Source organism: Mobula birostris, chromosome 2 (genome assembly GCF_030028105.1).
Source record: "Mobula birostris isolate sMobBir1 chromosome 2, sMobBir1.hap1, whole genome shotgun sequence".
NCBI classification, from domain to species: domain Eukaryota; kingdom Metazoa; phylum Chordata; class Chondrichthyes; order Myliobatiformes; family Myliobatidae; genus Mobula; species Mobula birostris.
Window position 1 is genome coordinate 212,902,901 of NC_092371.1, and position 17,646 is coordinate 212,920,546.

The 17,646-nt window shown below is 38.9% G+C and overlaps 1 protein-coding gene across 3 annotated transcripts in view; it reads left to right on the top strand.

Annotated features, from left to right (window-relative positions):
* The window catches only part of ift172 (intraflagellar transport 172), a 209,920-nt gene that overhangs the window by 65,290 nt on the left and 126,984 nt on the right, over positions 1-17,646 (top strand). For all 3 annotated transcript variants that reach the window (XM_072251419.1, XM_072251420.1, XM_072251421.1), the window contains exons 12-14: positions 1,222-1,275; positions 7,672-7,775; positions 8,564-8,649. In XM_072251419.1, coding sequence (XP_072107520.1) covers positions 1,222-1,275; positions 7,672-7,775; positions 8,564-8,649 — 244 coding nt within the window. The remainder of the gene's footprint in view (positions 1-1,221; positions 1,276-7,671; positions 7,776-8,563; positions 8,650-17,646) is intronic.

The window sequence follows — 17,646 nt, forward strand, 5'->3', positions numbered from 1 at the left end:
GTGATCTATTTATGTACAAATAATGTACATTAAGTGCTAGTTCTAAGACAGGAATTCAATTTCTTTTTGAGATTTTGTGAACTCTCATTTCTACAAGTGCAAAACAACCATGTTCCCATTGAGAAAATTTGTAATAAGCTAATTTCAGGTCATAGCATTCCTACACCACAGGGATGTGTGCTTAGCCCCCTGCTCTACTCACTTCACATCTACGTCTGTGTGGCAAAGTACAGCTCCAACATCATATGCATGTTTGATGACGCCACCACTCTTGTGGGTGGTGATGAATCTGCATACAGCAGGGAGATTGAAAATTTGGCTGAATGGTGTAATAATAACACCCCCTCACTCAATGTCAATAAGACCAACAAACTAATTGTAGACTTCAGGAGAGGGAAACCAGAGGTCCATGATCTAGTACTCACTGGAGTATCAGAGGTGGAGAGTGTCAGTAACTTTAAATTCCTGGATGTCACTATCTCAGAGGACCTGTCCTGGACCCATCATGTAAGTATAATTGCAAAGAAAGCACAACAGTGCCTCTACTTCTTCAGGAGTCTGCAGAGATTTGGCATGCCATCAAAAACCTTGGCAAACTTCTGTAGATGTGTGGTGGAAAGGCATTGACTGGCTGCATTATGGGCTGGTATGGGAACATGGTATGGTATGGACCTTTGAGCAGAAAATCCCACAAAAGGTAGTGGATTCAGCCAGTGCATCATGGGTAAAGCCCTCCCAACCATTGAGCACATTCACATGAAACATTGCCATGGAAATGCAGCATCCACCGTCAACGATACTCACCACCCAGGACATGCTCCTTCCTCCCTGCTGCAATCAAGTAGAAGGTACAAGTGACTCAGGACTCGCACCAACGGGTTCACGAACAGTTACTACCCCATCAGACTGTTGAACAAAAGGGGATAACTACGCTCATTTTATTTCTGGTGTTCCCACAACCGATCGTCTCACTTTAAGGACTTTCTATCTTGTTATTTCATGCGCTTTCATTTCACGTTATTTCATAGTCATTATTTATTGCTATTTATTTATTTTTGCATTTGCACTGTTTGTGTTCATTGATCCTGTTTACTGTTACTGGTCTATAGATTTGCTGAGTATGCCCGCAGGAAAAAGAATCTCAGAGTTGTATGTGGTGACATGTATGCACTCTGATAATAAATTTTACACTGAACTTTGAACTTTTCTACTTTGTTTTAGGTTGCTTGGCAAGGGTCTGGTGGAAATGAGAAGCTTTACTTTGACAATGAAAATGTAAGTTTGTTTTGATTTTGAAAATTTTATGTTGAATTTATGTTTGGGCACAAAACATTTAGATTAGATTATGAGGACACACAGTCCTCGTTTATTGTCATTTAGAAATGCATGTATTAAAATGATACAATGTTCTTTTATTTACATTTGTTTTATATAAATAAGTACATGTCATTCTCGATAACATGTTGAAATAGCATGCTATTTTCTAATGTAAAGAAGTGGACTATTATCATGAATATAATTTCAATTTACTCCAGTGCTGCATTGTACATTCAGGCAAAATACCACCTGCAAATCTATCTCACCTATATTAAATAGCACCACAGTAGCGTTGAGGTTAATACAACACTGTTACAGCTCAGGGTGTTGGAAGTTCAGTGTTTAATTCTGGTGCCATCTGCATGTTCTCCCCATGACTGAATGGGTTTCCTTTGGGTGCTCTGGTTTCCACCCACAGTCCGAAGATGTTTCGGTTAGTAGGTTAATTGGTCATTGTATATTGTCCTGTGATTAGGCTAGTGTTAAGTAGGTGGGTTGTGAGGTGGTGCGGCTTGTTGGCCCAGAAGGGCCTGTTCTGCACCGTATCTCAATAAATTAAAAAAATAAATAAATAAAATGAAATGGCAATTGGTAGAAATCTGGGAACCTGGTTGGTTGAATTATTTCTTTTATGAGTTTGTCATGCTAGTTTCCCTACTTAAGCAATGTTACAGTCATTGGAAATCATCTCAGGCCTAAGATTTCACTGAGGATGTTTCTTACACAGTGTCTTAAGTGCAACTATCTCTATGTGTTTAATGATCTGTTTCCAACATAAGTGGATATGTTTGCTGCTCGTTGTAATTCAATTCGTAACTCCCCTGTAAATAAAGACCATGTCAGCCAGTAGCAAGGGCTGATGAGTGAAAGTAACATTTGGCAATGGCAATAACAATGGACAATAGGTGCAGGAGTAGGCCATTCAGCCCTTCGAGCCAGCACCACCATTCACTATGATCATGGCTGATCATCTACAGTCACTACCCTTTTCCTGCCTTCTCTCCATATCCCTTCACTCCGCTATCTTTAAGAGCTCTATCTAACTCTTTTCTGAAAGAACCCAGAGAAATGGCCTCCATTTCCTTCTGAGGCAGAGCATTCCACAGAACCACAACCCTCTGTGAGAAAAAGTTTTTCCTCAACTCCGTTCTAAATTGTCTACCCCTTATTCTTAAACTGTGGCCTCTGGTTCTGGATTCCCCCAACACTGGGAACATGTTTCCTGCCTCTAGCGTGTCCAATCCCTTAATAATCTTATATGTTTCAATCAGATCCTCTCTCATCCTCCTAAATTCCACTATATACAACCCCAGTTGCTCCAATCTTTCAACATATGACAGTCCTGCCATCCCGGGAATTAACCTCGTGAACCTGCGCTGCACTCCCTCAATAGCTAGAATGTCCTTCCTCAAATTTGGAGACCAAAACTGTACACAATATTCTAGGTGTGGTCTCACCAGGGCCCTGTACAACTGCAGAAGGACCTCTTTGCTCCTATACTTAATTCCCCCTGTTATGAAGGCCAGCATGCCATCAGCTTTCTTCACTGCCTGCTGTACCTGCATGCTTACTTTCAGTGACTGATGAACAAGGACACCTATATCTCGTTGTACTTTCCCTTTTCCTAACTTGACACCATTCAAATAGTAATCTGCCTTCCTGTTCTTGCCACCAAAGTGGATAGCCTCACATTTATCCACATTAAACTGCATCTGCCATGCATCTGCCCACTCACCCAACCTGCCCAAGTCATCCTGCATTCTCATAACATCCTCCTCACATTTCACACTGCCACCCAGCTTTGTGTCATCTGCAAATTTGCTAATGTTACTTTTAATCCCTTCATCTAAATCATTAATGTATATTGTAAATAACTACGGTCCCAGCACCGAGCTTTGCGGTACCCCACTAGTCACTGCCTGCCATTCTGAAAAGGACCCATTAATCCCTACTCTTTGTTTCCTGTCTGCCAACCAATTTTCTATCCATGTCAGTACCCTATCCCCAATACCATTTGGTCTAATTTTGCACACTAACCTCCTATGTGGGACCTTATCAAAGGCTTTCTGAAAGTCCATGTATACTACATCCACTGGCTTTCCCATGTCCATTTTCATAGTTACATTCTCAAAAAATTCCAGAAGATTAATCAAGCATGATATCCCCTTCATAAATCCATGCTGACTCGGACCTATCCTGCCACTGCTATTCAAATATGCCATTACATCTTTTATAATTGATTCCAGCATCTTCCCCACCACTGATGTCAGACTAACTGATCTATAATTGCCTGTTTTCTCTCTCTCTCCTTTCTTAAAAAGTGGGATAACATTAGCTACCCTCCAATCCGCAGGAACTGATCCTGAATCTATAGAACATTGGAAAATGATTACCAATGCGTCCACGATTTCTAGAGCCACCTCCTTAAGTACCCTGGGATGCAGACCATCAGGCCCTGGGGATTTATCAATCTTCAGTCCCATGAATTTACCCAACACCATTTTGTGCCTAATGTGAATTTCCTTCAGTTCCTCCACTACCCTAGGTCCTCTGGCCACTATTACATCTGGGAGATTGTTTGTGTCTTCCCTAGTGAAGACAGATCCAAAGTACCTGTTCAGCTGGTCTGCCATTTCCTTGTTCCCCATAATAATTTCACCCGTTTCTGTCTTCAAGGGCCCAACTTTGGTCTTAACTAATTTTTTCCTCTTCACATACCTAAAGAAGCTTTTACTATCCTCCTTTATATTTTTGGCTAGCTTACCTTCATACCTCATCTCTTCCCCCCGTACTGCCTTTTTAGTTATCTTCTGTTGTTCCTTAAAAGTCTCCCAATCCTTTGGCTTCCCGCTCATCTTTGCTATGTTATACTTCCTCTCTTTTATTTTTGTACTGTCCTTGACTTCCCTTGTCATCCACGGTCGCCCCTTACTCCTCTTAGAACCTTTCTTCCTCTTTGGAATGAACTGATTCTGCACCTTCTGTATTATTCCCAGAAATACCTGCCATTGTTGTTCCACTGTCATCCCTGCTAGGGTATCTTTCCAGTCAACTTTTGCCAGCTCCTCCCTCATGTGTCCATAGTCCCCTTTGTTCAACTGTAATACAGACACTTCCGATCTTCCCTTCTCCCTCTCAAATTGTAGATTAAAACTTATCATATTATGGTCACTACCTCCTAATGGCTCCTTTATCTCGAGTTCCCTTATCAAATCTGGCTCATTACACAACACTAAATCCAGAATTGTCTTCTCCCTGGTAGGCCCTACAGGGAATAATAACCATCTACAGCAAGAGAGATGTAGATGCTGCCTTTGATATTTAATACCATTACCACAAATGAGTCCATTAACCTCCTGTAGGTCACTATTGACTAGAAACTTGGTTGGACTCTGCATGAGCAGATCAAATGTTGGGCATGCTGTGATATGTAACTCACCTTTTTGCTATCTGCAAGGCACGTCAGAGAGTGACTCTTCATTTGTCTGGATGTGTGCTGCACCAACAACACCTGAGAAACTCAACACCGTCCAATTCAAAGTAACCCAATTGAGGAGAACTCCATCTGTCCTTTACACCCATCCATCTAAACATCCATCCATCCCTTCACAACCATCCATATAATGTATCATCTACAAAATGCACAGAGGTTACTCAGTTTGGCCACTTTGGTAGTATCTTCTAAACCTGTCAACTCTATATCGGGTATCTAAATAAGTAAACAGGAATGCAATCTCTTGTATGTGCTGCTTCAGTTACACATCATCAAGGAGGTGGAAGATGTTGATCAGATGTACACGACCCTTCATTGTGCTGGATTTAAAATTCTTTGTCTATGCATTGTGAAAGTACTCCACTACAGTTCTTCAATGTGTGGCTCACCAGTACCTTCTTAAGGGCATTTAAAGATGGCAATAAATGCTGGGCATATAATGGAATATCAGTAAAGAAAATACAAGTTGGCTAGGTCTTCTGGCACATGTTTATTAAATTAATTTCTTTTAATTAACTTTATCGTTATTTCATTTGCTATTGTTCCTAAATTAGAGGGATTTACAAATATGTTACTGTTGTAATAGTAAACTAGATCAGACGCCCTACTATGTGAAACATTTTTAAAAATGGTGTGCAGATAAAATATGTTCTTAAGAAAACTTTATTAATCGACATTTGGAGTATAAAAGTTCTTTTTATTGAACCCCTCACAGGGTGTACCTGAGACCACACCTGCAGTATGTCTATAGTTTTGGTTTCCATACTTAAAGATGTATAAACTTGTATTGAACACAGTGATTCCTGGGATGAAGAAGTTGATGAATGAAGAAGGATTGAAGAGGTTGAACCTATATTCTTTGGACTGTATGGAAAAGTGAGAAGTGAACTTGTTGAGGTTAATCTGGAAAGAATAAAAGAAGGTTCAATGTAGGATTAGTGTAAATGGATGATTGATGGTCAGTGTGGACTGAGTGGGCCAAATGACCATTGTATAGTTTTGTGATTCTATGACTCTAACAGAGTGCAAGTTGAATGGAGGTTTCTCCTAACGGGGATATATTGAACTATAAGGCATAGTTTAAGAATGTGGTTCAGGTGGGAATAGAAGTATTGGAAAGATGTGGGAGGGTTGCAACGTGGTGTGTATGGGCCAAATTGAGGCAGCGAGGCCCGGGCCTCAAGGAGTGAGGCAACATTTGCCCATTGCTAGAGCAGACCAGGCCAGGGGCCGATTCAAAGTTGCAGGTCCAAGGTAAGGCAGAGTTGAGGCGGTGGGGCCAGAGTCTAAAAGCAAGGAATGAGCTAATGTTTGACTGATTTAAGTGCTGGGCCAGATTGGGACAGTTGGGTATGGGACTAATCAAATTGGTGGGGCCCAGGCCTGAGAGCGAGGAACAAGTGGAGATTTGACCAATTTAAGCATTGTGCCAAATTGGAAAGGTTGGATATGGGCTAAATTGAGGTGGTGGGTCCTGGGCCTGAGAGCGTATTGAAGTGGCAGGGCCCAGGTCCAAGAGTGAGGCACAATCTGCTGTTTGGCTGGTTTAAGTACCAGGCCTGATTGATAAAGGTCAGGGTGTTGGTGCTGGAGGCAAGGTACAGGCCAGCATTCAGCTCACGGCTCCTCAAGGTTTACTTGTCTCTGTGCTGAACTGGGGCTATGGCCTGCAACTAACAGGCTCCTAGACCAGCTGCAGTGATGAACCGACTTTGTGGCTGTGAACTCACTTCTAGAACATAGAACAGTACAGCACAGTACAGGCCCTTTGGCCCACAATGTTGTGCTGACCCTTAAACCCTGCCTCCCATATAACCCCCCCACCTTAAATTCCTCCATATACCTGTCTAGTAGTCTCTTAAGTTTCACTAGTGCTTTGTGAACTTTAGTTCTGAATGTTGTTTGCTTTCTTTCTAATCTTTGCAGAATTTGTTTGTTTTAGTAGATTGGGTGTTTGAAGTTCTTTTTTAATGGTTCTATTGGGTTTCTTTGTTTTGTGGCTGCTTTTATGGAGACAAATCTCAAGGTTTTATATAGTATACACGCTTTGATAATAAATGTACTTTGAACTTTAGTTTCTTCTCAGTGTGTTGTGAATCTTGGACTTCTGTAGCCTCAAGAACTTTGGGGATAAAGATCTTGAATGTATTCAAGGGACAGACTGACAAACATTTAAATTATGCGAGTAAATGGGTATGGTAAGAGAGGGAAAGTGGTCTTGAGACATAAGTTAGAGGCCTCAGTTATGATCATGCTGAATGGCAGAGTGGGCTTGAGACTACATCTGCCCCTGTTGTTATGTTCCTATTACTTCCCTTTTTAATGGCAAGCTGCGTTCTTCTAGGCCAGTGTTCTGCCACATTGCTGCACCAGTCATGTAAGGGATGCTGTCTGTCCTTGTGGAACGATCCTCTTGGAGTGTTGTGAGGAAATGTAGACTGATTTGTTGTGGTAGTGACCAATATTGGAACAGCTGTAAGGTAATTTCTAACTTTTGTTGGAACACCACTCTCAATCCACTGATGTCACTGCTAGCCTATGTTGACCCACCAAGACTCTGATAGCTTCTCAGCCAGTCAACCATTCCACTCACTCTCTGGCTGATCAACTGCCCCATGCTACTGACTTGTCTACTTTCCCTAGGTCTCAACCTAAGTCACTGAAGACCATTTCAGACCACTTAATATCCTTGGCAATCTGATCATCTTGTCTCATTTCTAGTTTCTCGTCACGGTGGGAGGCCATGAACACTTCTGAAATTGGCAGCAGAGGATTAGTCTCTCTATGTCTATATTTTCATGTAATGTTGAAAGATGTGTTGATGGGCTTTCTAATGAATAGTTAATTTTTTTTGTTTTTAGGTCTGCATGATCTTCAATGTTGGTGAATTGACACTTGTTGAATATGGTAACAATGACACTTTGGGGTCTGTTAGAACTGAGTTCATGAATCCTCACTTAATTAGGTATGACTTACATAAATTTTTCAATCTGTTTTTGTGATTTTTTTTCTTTAAACTACCTTACTAAGCCTTTCATAGTTCATATTTCCTTATGATGCAGAAGGCCATTCAGCCAATTGAATCTATGCTACCTCTCAGAGCAAACCCAACAACCTTCTTCTGTGACTTGCTTTCCATCACATATTACCCACTACATTAAGGGTAATTTGCAGTAACCAATTAACCCAATGACCAGTGTATGCTTGGAGTATGAGAGAAAGTTGAAGTAACCAGAAGGAACCCACATAGTCACAAGTTAAATATAGAGACTCCACTGAGATGGCACGAGAGTTCAGAAGGAAATTGTGAGGAAGTAGCACTACCAGCATTATGCACCAACTGTCCAACTATAGCATTATGGATTGCTACCAATGAAAATATGGTTATGAGTATTTAGATCGAGTAATATTTTGAGAGGATTTTATATTCTCCAAATCTTTTGCAATCAATCAAAGGAAGATCCTCACAATGTAAGCTAATTATGATTGAGTAGGGACCTTGCCTTATTTTTATTGACCGTCTTACTCCATGCTGATAGATAGATTTTGCCATCTTTGGAAAGCAGTAATGACTTGAAGACTATGATATATTTTTGAACTATTAGGAGTTTGGGTGAATGGCTCTTTGGATGCCACTAACTGTTGATAATTTGTGTTGTGAGTTTGTGAGTATTAATGGAATTGACAAGAGAAGAGACATATTTGTGATGTTGGTTTTGAGATGGAGCTGTATTTATCTCCTTTATTTTCCAGTGTTCGCTTGAATGAACGCAAACAAAGAGGGGTAGAAGACAATAAGAAATTGGCATATCTAGTTGACATTAAAACAATAGCAATTGGTAAGTCTTATCTAAAATAATGCATGAAATGATTAATCAACAATAATTTATTGCAGAATAATTTTATATTTATTTCAGCAAATAAAATTTGTTTATATCTCAATGCATGATGCTTTTTAAAGATACTGTTTATTTAAAATAATGGAAATAGTCTCTGTGTATTTAATATACAAGTAATATTTGAGTAATTGTACATATATTGGTTGATTAAGCATTCTGGTTCATTTAAATATTTCATTATGGTTTATATGTTAAAGTATGTACACTAAATACATCATCACGCCATCATATGATACGTGCATGCATTGCTTAAAGTAAACATGAAGTTAGACCCGCATTTTGGACTCCAATGTCTTGTTTGAATCAGTTTAATGATTTAAAGTTACAAAACATAACACTGGCGACAAGTAATTTTTATAATGAACCTGAGATGGCTACCGACCCATTCAAATGCAGCAAGACTTTTAAGTAAAAAAAAACGCAGTGAGGAACAGTTGAATTTTTAAAAAATGCGGTACTGCATATACAGAGAGATGATTGAGTTTTAAAAAAGGAACACAGACGTGTTCTTCAGAAGGGAAGACACGATCAAGTTCTTAAAAAAAAGACAGAAAACAGAAGAATTCACGAGTTCATAAAGAGAAAAGAAGGTTTCATGGGTTCATAAGGAGTGAGTTCCGGGTGATAATAATCATTAAAAAAAAAGGCAGAAATTGGTGGCTACAATGGATAATTTGATTTTATATACTGAGCAAATTGAACAGTATTTTGAAGCAAATGAAATAGCCAATGAAAAGCAAGTGCCAAATATATTGTAAACACGAGGAATTCTGCAGATGCTGGAAATTCAAGCAACACACATCAAAGTTGCTGGTGAACTGCTAATCAGGACTAACAGTTAGTCCCCTGATGAAGGGTCTCAGCCCGAAACATCGACTGTACCTCTTCTAAGAGATGCTGCCTGGCTTGCTGCGTTCACCAGCAACTTTGATGTGTGTTGCCAAATATATTGGGTGCATTGGGTTTAAAAGCATACAGTTTGCTTCATAGTTTGACTGCTCCAACCAAACCATCAGAAATGTCCTTTTCTAATATTGGTAAAATAATGCAGGAACATTTAGAACTGAAGCCATTGTTAATTGCAGAACACTTTAGGCCCCATAAGTAGAATCAAAAAGATGGGGAGTCTATTTCAGCGTACATGGCTGAATTGAAGAGATTGTTTGAGCATTGTCAGTTCAATAATAGGCTGAATGATGCACTGATCGATCATTTAGTTTGTGGAATTTTAAAGAGAGCATTCAAAAATGGCTCCTAACTGAAGGACAACTTGCATTAAAAAGAGCAATTGAAATTGCTGTTTCAATGGGAATCGTAGAGAGAGGTGCAATTGAGTTGCAGTAGTAATGAAAGTGAGATGAATAAAATTGCAACATCTAAGCAGAAACCAGCTTGGCCAAACATAGTGTGTTACCATTCTCACAGGGGCTCACATTCACCAAACAAATGCAGGTTTAAAGACAAAACATGTAGAAAATGCAACAAGGTAAGACACATACATAGAATATATTGAGCAGACTAAAATAAATGGACTGCTTAGGGAAGAGAAAAAGATAAAAAGTCAAATTGCAGTTTCAAAAAGAGCACTAATCTGAATGCTGTTGATGAAAAATCTGATAACGATGAGAGTGAGGCAGGACTGTATAGCCTTGAGATTTCTAGTGTGAAAATTAACGATAGACAGGCTGTTTCAGTTATCCCACAAAATGAATTTGAATGGCATTTCAAAGACACCAAACTGAAGTCTGCAGAAATGCAACTAAGATCTTGTACTGGAGAAAAGATACCTCCTGTGGGAATGACATTTGTAACTGTAAAGTACAACAACCAACAAACCATGTTGAATTTACATGGGGTAAAAACAGGAAGATCAGCATTGTGGGGCTGTGATTGACTGAGCAACTGCAACTTGATTGGAGATCCATCCACAATTTCCATGCCACATCCCTGCAATGAAGCCAACTGAAAGTGAATTAAGAAAGGCACTGAATGATGCCACAACTGTCTCCATGCCAAATACCATGAACCCTTGTCCAACAGAGGACAAACACGTGTTGGTGTCAACCTCAATGCCTCTGGTTGAAAAGCATATTGGACCAAAGAAAGGCCATGCTGCTTAGAAGAATTGTGAAAGTGATGAAAGCAGTGGTCCAAGTACAACAGTTTTTATAGGCAACGTATCTGAGAAAGCGACTGATATGTTAATCAGGCAGTTACATACAAAATATGGCTTGGTTCTGAGCTGGAAGAGAATTCAAGGAGCTTCAGGAAAGTTGCAAGCATTCAGTTTTTGTGACTGTAAAGAATCAGAATTTACTCTGTGTGCATTAAGTTTATTACATGAACTTCAAATGGGAGACAAAAAGCTGCAAGTAAAAGTAGATGCAAAGACCAAAGCTCAGTGGGATGAATAGAATGCCAAAAAGAAAGAAGTCAATGGAGATGCGAAAGTAGAGGATTTGCCAGATGATGTTGTGAATGCGGAAACCAAGAGAAGAGATCAGTTCATAAGGGGAGCAATAGAAGGATTAATAAGAGAATACGCCAGTGAATTAAATTGACCTACCCAACATCAAGGTGCACAAACTAGAAGAAGAGAAAGGAGGGGAGAGATGGAGAGAAAGAATGTGAATGAAAAAGAGAGTGGTGTGAAGGAGAGAAGGAACATGAGAAAGAAAAAGAAAGGGCTTAAAGTAGATCCGGGGGGAGCAAAGGAGATGAAGGGTGTCCAGAGCTGTCAGAGTCACTTCCTGCAGTCTGAGTCAACTCCCACAGCCACCATGCAGGAGGCCCCAGAATGTGAGATTGTTTCATAGCCACAAGTCTCTCCTGCTCAGCAGAGTGATTCCCCTTATCAGGAAAGATGTTATCCCGCAAGAGTAAGAAATCCTCCACAGCAATTAAATCTTTAGGCCTGAATGGGACAATTGAAAATTGATTATACTGTGGATGTTTATATATAGTAGTTGTATTTAGTACATTGTGTATATAGTTGAGATGCATTCTACATTGAGTTGGAGTTTATAGCTAAGCAGGGAGGAATGTTGTGTATTTAATATTTAAATAATATTTGAGTAATCTTGCATATATATTGGTTGATTAAACATTCTTGTTCGTTTAAATAACTCATTATGGGTTATATGTAAAAATATGTGAATTACAGATGTTATCATGCTACCACGCGATGCATGCGCACCTTGCTTAAAGTAAACATGAAGTTAGACCTACATTTCAGACTAATGTGTCTTCCTTTGAATTAGTTTAATGTTTTAAAGTTACAAAACATAACAGCCTCCCAAGAATTTAACGCCTGGCCCACCAGGTTCATTCCTTCCACAGATTTTGTCACCACCCTAGATCCAAACAATAAAATTAGAATTCTGAGGGAGGCAACCAAACATGCGCAAGTAAAATTATAGACCAAATAAAACACAGCACACCTTTTCTTCTCACCTGCTTGTCACCTTCACCTGGTGCCCCTCCTCCTTCCCTTTCTCCCATTACACACTCTCCTTTGTTGACAGGCTCCTTCTTCTCTAGCACAATGCCCTTTCCACTTCTCACTTCCCAGCTTCTCACTTCGTGTCTCTTCCCCACCCACCTGGCTTCACCTGTCAGCTTCTAGCTCGTCTTCCTCCCCTTGCCACATTCTTATTCTGGCTTCTTCCCCTTCCTTTCCAGTCCTGATGGTTTTAGCCCAAAATATCAACTGTTTATTCATTTTCATAGATGCTGTCTGACCTCCTGAGTTATGCCAGCATTTTGTGTGTACTGTCTAATGAATGGTGCCACGCTGGAGTGAATGCTGCATAATTTTTTGCAGATTGCCTCTACCACTCAAAAGTGATTTTTTAAACAATATGAGTGCAAATGATGTACTTGAAGCTTTTTTTAAACAAATCTCCATTTGTTTTCATTTGATCCTTTCCATTATTTCTTAAGGCCAGTTGTAGAATCCCAATTAGTGGTACAAATGAGACATTTCGTTTGTAACTACATGCTGCTTTTGCCTTCTTATGAAAAGCACTGAGCAATTAAATGTCCCTGTACTTTCATAATGGGTGAGAATTAAAACTGTTATAGGAAGTTATTTTAAAGCACTTATCTTTAGCATTGAGTATTAAATCTTCTTTCAGAACTTTAACTATTGAAGATGCTGTAAAGTGTACTTTGCTTATTTTTTTTCCTGTCAGTTTTTGTTTCTTTGCTTGTAATTTTCTTTTATTTATTTTCCTGTACCACTCTAAATTGCCTTACCTTCTTGGGTAGAGTGGATTGGAAAGTATATTTTCCTTAGCAAAGTGGTCAGTTTTGGAAGGGGCATAAATTTCAGATAACTGATAGGAATAGAGGACAAGTTGAGAAGAGTTGGGTTATTTTCATGCTAAATAAGAATGATAGGAACAGAAAATTACTATTTATTATTTAAGAGTATTTTGATGAAGAAATGTCAGGACTCTCTTGAAGCACTAGATGGAGTAAGTCGCACTTGACTTTGCTCCGTTCTTTTTTTCATTTATTTACCACCTGTTTATTATTCACATTGAAATGTTTACAATATTTTTGTATGCTGGAATTTTGACTTTTAATTTTTGGAAATGACAACCAGAGGGGAAAAAGGCACTAACCGAGAGCGAGGAAGCCAACAGTGGAAATGGAGGAGAAGGAGGTGCCCCGAAACAGTCTAAACAGCCTGAACAGGCACAACTGACTTTGGAAGTTATATCCAAGCTTTTGGATGACAAACTTGATAACTTTGATGAAAGATTTTCTAATCTCGAGATAAAGTTAAATAATATTGAAGACCAACTCGGAGCAATTAAACATGAGAATGAAAAGCAACAACTAATTTTGGATCTTGATGAAAATGGCAGACAAAGAGACCGCAGATTGAGCTCATTGGAGAAGAAAGTAATCTCGACCACTCAAACGCTGGAACGATATAAAGCCAAGATCATTGACCTGGAAAATCGCAGTGGCAGACAGAACCTACGGATTACAGGTTTCCCCCGCCATCCGAAGGTAGAGCGTTCCTATGAAACGGTTCATAAGCCGGAATGTCGTAAAGTGAAGAAGCAATTACCATTTATTTATATGGGAAAAATTTGTGAGCGTTCGCAGACCCAAAAAATAACCTACCAAATCATACCAAATAACACATAAAACCTAAAATAACAGTAACATATAGTAAAAGCAGGATTGATATGATAAATACACAGCCTATATAAAGTAGAATTGCTTTTCTACAATCATTGCCGCACTGTTCTCCGCAACAAAAATCTCACGGAAGTGCTCTCGGCAGAAACACTCTCTCCAGTAACCTTTAAGCTATGAAGCTGCTAAATCATATCAAATAACACATAAAAATACACAGCCTATATAAAGTAGAAATAGTGTTTATGTACGGTGTGGTATCACTTACCGGAATTGGGAAGACAGTGCCCAGCACACTGATGACAGTGTGTTAGGCTGAGTCGTCGGACGTTGAGGTGGTGCAGTGGCCCCCACCCTCCGGGCAGTGACCGATACCGATCTGCAAAGCATGCAGTGGTACAGCGGTAGCCAGGATGCACCCAGCACATCTTTAAGAAAAAAGCTGAAATAAACAAGCTAATGAATTACGTGCCGGGCGGCACCTAATTAATTAGCTTGTTTATTTCGGCTTTTTTCTTAAAGATGCGCTGGGTGTGTCCCGGCTACCGCTGCATTCTCCGCGGCAATGTACCGGTCCGTGGTCCGGAGGTTGGGGTGGTGGGACACTGGGGTGTCATCTCATCATCATCTGTTTCCATCAGGGCAGGCAGGTCATCTTCTTCTATGACTGCCTGCCTCGATGTCGAAGGTCGAGGTTCGTTGTCTGCTGTGGCTGATGTGGAAGGCTTGAAAAACGACAGTATGCTTGACTGCTTAGCCTCACGCATTTTTTTTATCATTTCATGCAGTTACTTCATGTTCAGTTCCTGGACGACTTCACTTACGGTCCATTCACTACTGCATTTGGTTTCGACTGTTATCCTTTCCTCTTCCAATTGCATCAGCTCTTCATCTATCAGTTCTTGGTCATAGGATGCCAAAACCTATTCAACATCATCTTTGTCAACTTCCACTAGCCAAACTCACTTTGTCCTTACTTCGTTTACCACGATTGAAATGCTTAATTATGTGTAGTTTTATGCTAAGTGTAACACCCTTACGAGCTCTTTTAGACTTTTCCAATACCTTAGAACTCATCTTGCTAACGGCTGCTTACAGGCACATGTTTAAGCAAAGCTGGCTAGAATGCGGTTCTGGGGCAGGAGCTTGGCTGCTCGGGGCGCACGCTGCCATTTTTCGTAACAGTGAAAACACCTTCTGTTAGCAAAAACAGGTAACTAATGTAGGTCTTTCGTAACAGCCAGTTTTTGTAAAGCGAACGTTTGAAAAGCGGGGGATACCTGTATAGGACTTCATGAGGATGTTGAAAGTGGCGATCCCACTATGCTTTTTGCTCAATTTTTAATGGAGGTATTCGGTACTGAAGTGTTTTCTAACCCCCCCCCCCCACACTAGATCGCGCTCATTGCTCGTTAAGGTAAACCTCTGAAAGATTTAAAACCCAGAGCCGTTGTTCTACGATTCCACTACGTTTAATTCGAGTTGCACGTTGGAAAGGAGTGATTGAGTATGGGGATCTCAAGTTTTGTTTGGTGGAAGATTTTTGTCCAGAGTTGTTACAAGAGAGGTCTCTTTTTAAGTCGGTGATGTCAGAATTATACCAAAAGAAATTATACCCTGTGTTGTTATATCCTGTGCGTTTAAGGGTTGTTTCGCCAGATAAATCACATAAATGGTTTAAATCAGTGATGGAGACACATCAATTTCTTGAAGAGCTTGACTAATTTTCAACTGTTTAATAAATTTACTGCTTTCTCATGTTTGAATGTAGTTGTCTATTAGTTTAAAACTAATGTGTACATTTCCCTTTAAAGTTTGGGAATTCTCATTCTTGGTTGGATTTTTTTCTGGAGTATAGATGTTTATTATGCTTTTATGTTAAGATTTCTCTTTTAGTATTTTGTGTAAGTATTTTTAACTGTTCATTTAACATTTTGACTTGGCGATTGTTTTTTAAAATATTATAAGATTGTATTTTGTTTCATTTCTCAAGATTTCGCCTTTCAAAATGTCTTGCAATGACTGGGTTCTTTTTTTCAATATTTGTTTTGTCCTTTTCTTGGTATTTCTCTCATAATGTTTTGTCTGTGGGTGGTTTATTACATTCTTTCCACTTGGGAGTTATGTCTTCATGAGAGTTGGGGGTAATGTATTTGGGATTAGTTAGTGTACTGGCTGGCTATTGGCCAGTTTTTTTCGGGCTTGGTGGGTGGGGGATGGTATTTCTTTTAGTTTAGTATTTTCCAATTGGGATGTTCTGAAACTACAAATATGTCTGAATTGTCGTAGGTTCTGGTTCCTCTTTAAACTTTTTCCTCCTCTTGAGTCATGGGTTTCCCGTGCAGTAAGGTTAACCCTTTGCATACCATTTGGCTTATTGTAGTAAAATGGATAATGTTATTAATTTTGTTTCATGGAATGTAAATGGTTTGAATCATCTGATTAAGTCGAAGAAGATTTTTAAAGTCTTTCATAGCCTGAATGCTGAGATTATCTTTGCTCATGTGAGGAGGGTGGATAATCAGCTTTTTTTTTTAGATTTTTGAAGGAACAACAGTTTCATTCTAATTCACAATCTAAGGTAAAAGGAGTCTGTATTTTTATAGACTCCTCAATTTCATTTGTTTATTATGAAACAATTTCAGACCCGAATGGTAGATTTTTGTTATACTGGCTTACTTTATAATCAAAAAGTTGTTTTCGTTAATATTTATGCACCAAATACTGACTATCCTGAATTTTTTAAGCATTTATTTGCACCTTTTCCTAATTTAAATGAATATAAATTGATAACGGGTGGAGACTTTAATTGTTGCTTGATCTCTTTGATGGATAGGTCTGCCCCTAATCAAATATCTCCAAACAAATCCACTATTTTTATTAACTCCTTTTTAGTTGATTCCAGAATCTTAGATGTTTGGAGGCTTTTTTATATTATAGTTATTCGAGAATTGATTCTTGATTAGCTTCCTCTGTTATTGCATGTGAATATGATGCAATTACTATTTCTGATCATGCACCTCTGAAACTATCAATTAAATTCACTGACATAATTTCTAGTGCTAGACAATGGAGGTTCAATTCCACTTTGCTTCAGGATTCAAACTTTGCCAATTTTGTTAAAGAACAGATTGATTTTTTCTTTTCAACCAATTCTACGGATGAAATTTCCAGTGGAATATTGTGGGATACTTTTAAAGTATATATTCGTAGGCAAATTATTTCATATTTTGCTAGATTGAAAAAACAAATTAATAATGAAATATGTGCATTGGTTGATAAGATTAAAGAAATTGATAAAAAAAAACTGTTGCTCCTAATCTAGAACTCTATAAAAAGAGGGTTGAACTTCATATGCAACATAATTTGTTATTAACTTCCCCGACTGAAAATCAATTACTTAAGACTAAGAGTTAATTTTATATACATGGTGATAAAATGGATAAATTATTGACAGACCAACTGAAAGCTGCTTCGGCTAAACGTTTGATTAGTAAAGTTTCTAAATGGGATGGTACCATGACGGTTCATCATGACGAAATTAATAAAACTTTTCAAGAATTTTACTCCTCTCTATATCAATCGGAATTTCTTGAAGAGTGTACCATAATGCATGAATTTTTAAGGAAATTGAACATTCTGAAATTACCACTTAATAAATGCTTAGAACTAGATGCATCCATTACGGAAGATGATATTAAGAAAGCAATTTTTGTGATGAATACCAGAAAAGCACCAGGTTTGGATGAATTTAGAGTAGAATTTTATAAATCTTTTTCAAAT